The 7090-nt window shown below is 45.3% G+C and overlaps 1 protein-coding gene across 1 annotated transcript; it reads left to right on the top strand.

The window, feature by feature from the left end:
• Window positions 1-3387: 3387 nt before the first annotated feature.
• On the top strand, window positions 3388-6074 carry LOC108570656 (tubulin polyglutamylase TTLL4-like). Its single transcript, XM_017932551.1, has 4 exons — window positions 3388-4008; window positions 4074-4480; window positions 4577-4967; window positions 5613-6074. The coding sequence occupies exons 1-4, from the start codon at window positions 3388-3390 to the stop codon at window positions 6072-6074; spliced, it is 1881 nt and encodes a 626-aa protein (XP_017788040.1).
• Window positions 6075-7090: the final 1016 nt, after the last annotated feature.

The raw sequence follows: 7090 nt of genomic DNA on the forward strand, positions 1-7090 counted from the left end.
TTTAATGCTTCGATTTACAATCTCACCGTATCCTTTCCGTCGACTATACATTCCATCTACGCCTAAAAATCTGCTCTATTTCATTATACGATTCTCCTCAAATCTCCTCGATAGAGCAAATGTTGAATATCGTCGAATTGATATTACAATCACAGAATACGATCAGAGGAGAATCTGAGATTCCAGCCAAGTCCTCCAACAACGAGACCGCTTTTTAATTATGAATCGAAGATGAGATCTCGACGCATGTACGTATGTATACTCAACGAATCGAAGCGTGTTCTCTCTGTCGAGATAGGGAGAGAAGGACCATATGCCCGACACAGGAAAGCACGCACGTCTGCTGGTTGCGAAATCGCTAATGCACCGCGCGAGACCGTAGAAGCCAGCATGCGTGGCGGAGTATACACGCGGACAGAATCTTGTGTATCGAAGCGCGCGTGAGTATGGATCGAAGGACGTTCTCCTCGTCATCCAGAGACAATGCAACCACGGGAGAGATGCACCGCGATGTCTCGCGCGACACGCTTAAAGAGCGGCGGCGGCGTGTAAACGCTTCGAACGCACGTCGCGCGCACTCCACGACACCTTCAAGGCTTCTTCATCTCTTCTCCTACTCTCGTACTTCTTATCTGTCGCCTTTTTCTATTCCCATCTTTCACGCTGCACTCGAGTTTCGCAACCAGGCCTCTTCATTAACCGCTTCGAGCACCCTTTGCACAGCGGAGAGTGCCGGGCCTCCTTTTTCACAGTTTTCACCACGTGCCGCGTTTCCTTCATTTTCTCAAAGATCTTCGTGAGAGAAATTCAGATCAGAGAGCTGCAAAACTACGATGCAGTTTCCCGATCGTTATCGATATCCGCGAGAAAATCATCGCTTCCATCGACTACACATCGGTCGTTCTAAAGTAACAACGTGTAATCTTACTCTGAACTTTGCCTTACGGTACTTGAACGAGCCGAAAATTTCTGTCGCGTGATTACACGTTAATTGAAGCAATTTGAACGTATGCGCCAAAGGAAAGTTTCGTTTGTAGTTCACTTCCTCGTAACTTTCCTCGCGTGTACTTATCTACATACAGGTTTTCTTCGCTCCATTGTCTCCGCTACTAACACATGCAACAGTGACGAGCATCGAGCAGCGAGAGAAACGCATTAGCGACAGATTTCCGTGTGGAAAAGTCGCGCGGCGCATTATGCCTGCCACGCGGACCGTGAAAGTGTGCGTGCATGCGCGGGCACAGAACGCGCGATATTTCATATTATCAACGTGGGGCGTGTGCCGAGAGCAGAGACGACAGAATCGATATTTACCGTAACATAGAAGGTTCGAAACGGAACCAAAGGGGGGAAGAAAGGGCGAGCAAAAAGGAGCGAGGAAGAACAATGAAACGCCTCTCGCGGCCGAGTACCGTTCCTGATCCGTCCCCGAATCCGTGAAAAAACGTATCACGCGACGCGTGATTTACGGTGGACCTGGATGACTGGTAACGGTACGAGAATCGAATCGAATCGAGGCTGAACCCTTTTCTGCTTTCCTTCGAAATTCCGCTATTTTTCACGTCTTTCGTTCCGTCGTGCCTTTCTTATTGTATCAATGCGACTGCATTGTTAAAACACTCACGTGGTAACCGTGAAAATAGTCAGCATACATCGTGACACATTCTTTATTGATATGTCATTCACAAGGAATAAAGTTTTCTTTCATAATTTCGTTCGACATTAACCCCTTCACGTATGATTTCTCTTCCTACGTTAAGTAAGGAAAGCTAGCGTATCGTAGATTAATTAAATTTGGTAATCTTCAGTTTCATGAATTAAATCGAAACTTGGAATTAAAATTAATTTTTCTTACCGATATAACTGTTTCTATCAGACCTTGTCCAAAATCTCTGCCACGAGTCTGACTCGTTATCATAGGGGTTAATTTTTGGGTGTCCAATAAAATTCTAAATTTTGGTCAAAAAAATTTATAAAGATGCATAACCCTTTCTAACTTTCTTCCTAAGTCTCTCTCGATCTAACCTGTTCGGCACTTGACGTTCTACTCGAGTGTACAGATAAACTGTGGAAGGGTTAATTCAGCAAACCTTAAAGATCTATTCAACAGCAATTCGTTCGGTCAAACCTCTCTAACTAGCAAAGCGCATAAAGAAGAAGAGCCACTGCCGGAAGGACGCACACCTCGAGATAGTCGATCCTGCCACCGTAAATCCTCGCAATACCTAATATCGCGTGAGTAGTATCCTCCCAGTTACCATAACCAGATTAGAAACCCAGAAAACTGCGAATCTTCTTAAATCAACCCTCTTCTGATATCTCTGTTCCACCGTGCGTTTAAAACCGAAGAAAGTGAAGTCTCGCGATGCCGGAAGAGCCTCTAACTCCCTCTCCCTCGATCATGGATCTTATATGTAAATGCGTGTTATATCTAGTATCGTTCGCCTATTACATTCTCTCCGTACAGTCTCTACCTCGCTCAGGTCCATTGTGTACGGCGCTTACAGCAAAAGATTAGAGCCGTGCATTCCATCGAAGGCGGCTAGAAAACGAAGGCTGGCCCCAACCGAGAAACAATTAATCGTGCAAGATGGAAAACGCAACTAGCGCGCACGTAGGAATGCGTGCGATGAGCGTAACATCGACAATCAGCCCCGTGATTGCGCTACACGGGAATCAAATTAGCATCGAAGCAGCATCGCCATTAGAGTCGGAACATTCGAGAGCTATAGTAAACGATAGGCGTATTTGCTGCTGTGGTCGTCTCTCGAGGGACCCGCCCTACTCTCTAAAGGATTTATTTCATTTTCATTTTTTTTTTTTTTTCAGAGAAAGAAGAAGAAGCTTATCCTGGAGCTTTCCATGAAGCATCCAGGGGATCCTCGAGTGAGGGAACACGTGCAGTTGCGGTGTGCGTGGCGCGAGTTACGCGCATAAACCAGCCGCGTGTCCGCCCGCGTGTTTACCGCGCCCCACCGCTCCTCTCGGCGAGATAAACGTCCGGCTGGCACGCAAATGCGGAAAGCACTGCCAGTGAATCGCGGCATTGTTCGCGGTGATAGGAAATAGGTGAACAGAAACTGATTTAATGGACCCTAATCGCGGAGGAACAGTGGAGAACGTGTCTCTGATCAACGCAATCCTTCCAGTAAATTATACTGAATTTTTCTTTTCTTTGTTAGGAGATCATTTAGCGATTTTTCGTAACTACAGTTTCTCTATCTTCGGATTTTTGTAACTACTATCGAGACGGCGATATCAGCGAGCAACTTCGCTCTGCATCGAAACAGTTCAATCATGGAGTCTTGAAAACTGAAAATTCCCAGTCTACCCTTCCACACTTGAAACGATAATGAACGCAAAATTACCAAGTGCCTCGATATCACGATGCAGGGTGACTTCGGCCATCCTGTTCCACGGAAATCTCAAAAGAAGGAAAATCACAGCGCGGCAACTAGCACGTCCAACGGAATGATTAACCTAAACGGAGACTTCGACGAGGAGTGGTTGACCTATGTCAAGCTCACGGAATTTGTCCTTCAACGTCCTAAATCTCATCTGCTCGCTCGATATCTACCGACACTATGGCGCAATCATCTGGCCAGATCGGCGGATACTTATCGACGTCCGGCAAAATTATCGAAGAACAAAAGTGCAGACCTGAAGAACGTTTCACCAGAGAAATGTACCAAAATCATTTTCGACAAACGAGCCGACGGAGACAAAGCTAGGAACGTCGCGCCAGTGCCTATGAGGAAGAGTCTATTTCCACACGTGCCACCTTATGTACTTTTCCAGAGCCACGATCGCGCACCCACCAAAAGATTGCCCAAAGATTTCGCCCAGCTTCTCAAATGGAAGTTCACCACGTCTATGCCTAGACTTCTCGTAAAAATCTTGATCAATTCAGGATATCAGGTGATGGACAAGGGAACCGAATGGTCAGGTGTGTGGAATTTATCCACTAAAGACACGTCGAGGTACAAACGCCTCAAGTGCTATCAAAAGGTATACCAATTTTCTTATCAATTCTCCGTGAAACTTTCTTCCGAATAATCGTCGTTGCACTCCAGATAAACAGCATGCCTGGAGCTAATAATATAGGGAACAAGGATCATTTATGGATGCATTTGAATAGAATGGCGAGAAAATTCGGCTCGAAGGAGTACGGTTTCATGCCTAGAACCTACGTTCTACCGGACGAGATAAAGAAGTTCGAGAGCATGTGGTACAAGCACGGTGTAGGCACCACCTGGATAATTAAACCACCGTCTGCAGGCCGTGGCCAGGGTATCAAGATTGTGAATCAATGGTGGGAGATACCGAAATGGCACTCGATGATCATTCAACGTTACATCACTCGACCGAGGCTTATCAACGGTTTGAAGTTCGATCTAAGAGTGTACGTGCTACTGACGAGTATCAATCCACTGAGGATTTACATCTACAAAGAGGGTTTAGTTCGTTTCGCCTCTGTCAGGTAATTTCCAATCTCTTCTACCTTCCCGCGAATTATCTCCGATAAGAATCGCTTCGAGTCCGTTCTATCGATTATACAAGCACTACTTGTGTCCAGGTATGTCCGCGGCGCGAACCTAAGCGACAAGTATATGCACCTGACGAACAGCAGTGTGAACAAGCAGAATCCAGCTTACGTAACGAACGACGGAGTGAATTCGTACAAAGGACACAAATGGTCCTTCTCGAGTTTATGGTCGTATCTGAGGCAAGAGGAGGCGAACGTCGCTGAACTGTGGGCGAGGATTAAGGACATCGTGATTAAAACGTTCGTGGCCGCGGAACTGAACATGAACGCGACCATTTCCGAGTGTCTCCTCTCGAGTTACACCTGTTACGAATTGTACGGGTTCGACATACTCCTCGACGAGTCTTTGAGACCTTGGTTGCTGGAAGTTAACGTACTCCCCTCGCTTCAGGCAGACTCGCCACTCGATACGGCTATTAAGGTATACATCTAGGATTTAAATGGACGTTCGATCGCTAACCACCAATTAACTTTTTCTATCGTTGGTCACTTCTCGGTCTTGACACGCTCCACGATTAGTCACAATCGAGATTATCTGTGTACAGTCGATGGAAGAGATGTAGATGGAGATCGTGACGTCCGAGTTTACGCGAATCGACAGAATTCTGAGATAACAGTGCGAAATCTTGGTCAAGGTTGCGTAAAGTGTGCCTTAATTAACCCTTTCGCTGCGGAAGATTTGAGCGTAACCACGGCTGCGAAATTTGTTACCTCGACCGTGTCGTTTTAAAATTCGGTTTATTAAACTGAGGTGGAAGTGCCTAAGTACAGTGCGAGCAAATTTCCAAAACATAGTAACGAAAGGGTTAACGACTGAATTGTGAAATTTTTATTCGAGTACTCAGCACTGGCCACTGAAGCGTTAACGTTCGTTCACAGACTCGATTGAAAAATTTCTGTGTCAACGCTAAAATTCACGAACCGCCGTATTTCTTCCACCGACTATACATTCGTGTCCACACAGTTTAATTTCCAACTTTCGAATTCCACAGCAATGATACACGAATGATAAATCACGTTCAGTCACCGAGTGAATCATAAGATCGAGCTTCCGTTTCCTTCGCAGGGTCCTCTTATCAAGAACGTTCTAAACATGTCCGGCTATCAAATCCCGAAAATGGAGAAAATTTCAGGGACCGTTGCGTACAGCAAGAAGTACGATTCCATCGGACACGATTACAGATTATACAACACTGCTCTAAGCTTAGAAGAAAAGACGAAACAGAACAACATCAACGCGATCCAGAGTCGCGAAGGGTATCTCGATCGAATCCTGGAGAACTTAACCAGAGACGATCTCAGACAATTAATTCGCTACGAGGACGAACTGAGTCAAATTGGAAACTTCGAGAAGCTCTTCCCAACGAAGCATACCTTTCTCTACACGAAATTCTTCCAGGTAGAAAGGTACTACGATCGACTGTTGGACGCTTGGGAGAATCGTTACTCCGAGCACAGATTCGAAGGTATTCGAAGATTGCAGAGACACTGCGAAACGATGCAACATCTCGATCAAAGCACAGACTGAAACGTGGAAACTCGTATTCGAAGGCTTCGTTCAAACAAAAGCTCGCGCAAGGTCAATAGCGTGACGTATTTTTACGTAATATCCGCGAAAGAAGAAACGAAGTCTGATGGACGAAAGAGAAGGAGACAATAGGATGAGCAAATCCGGATTGCGTAATGGTCGAAGAAAGCATCTCTCTCTGAATATCGCCAGGTGAGAAACGCGTCGAAGGTTTCTCCCTTATCGAGCAATTTCACGTGGAACGATAACACCGTAACTTTCTTAACGAGCAATTAAGATAGCAACCGCGAAGGAGACGCGTCAAGTATTACAAAGTTAACAAGACATTCAGCGATGTCAATGGAATTCGAGAAATCCAACGAAACCCTACGCCTGTTAATCCACCTCAGTTGCGCAACACCATAACCGCAAGCTACTATAAGTCGTTTTAACTATATCGGTCACAGGTTGACGTCATTCATTTGCCGTTTACTATAGTCCCCCCGTGCCCAGTGGGAAAAAGGAGTATCCGTTTCCACGACGGACTTCCTTTATCGAATTACTCACCGGTAACCCAATTTTCCCTCTCGAAATCGTACTTCGAACGAAACTTCGCGCGGTTCTTCGACCGTCGACACAGTTTGAAGAACAAGCGGAAACGTCTTGTTCAACGATGAATCGATCTCTGTTTAAACAACCGTTGGATATTTATAGAAATTAATCATCGTTCGTTTGTTATACTCTTCTCTGTGCGAGATTTGTTTAGGAAGAGAGAGAAATGACGACGAAGTTTATTTGTCACTGGAGCTATTTTAAAGACAATTTCTCCAGAGAAATGACACGAAATTGCATCATTGCGGGTAACACTTTGCGGTCAGGTTTAACGTCCGCCGCGGGTAAATAGAGAGGAGAGACTGTAAATGAGTCATTTTCACGGCGAAATGCGAGAATGAAGAATTAGTTAAAATTGAATAATATCCTTGGGGTTGCGTAAGTACTCGTATTTAGAGATGTAGGTGAGAATTTATTATTCGTGT

The sequence above is a fragment of the Habropoda laboriosa genome, unplaced genomic scaffold (assembly GCF_001263275.1).
Source record: "Habropoda laboriosa isolate 0110345459 unplaced genomic scaffold, ASM126327v1 scaffold15, whole genome shotgun sequence".
NCBI lineage: Eukaryota > Metazoa > Arthropoda > Insecta > Hymenoptera > Apidae > Habropoda > Habropoda laboriosa.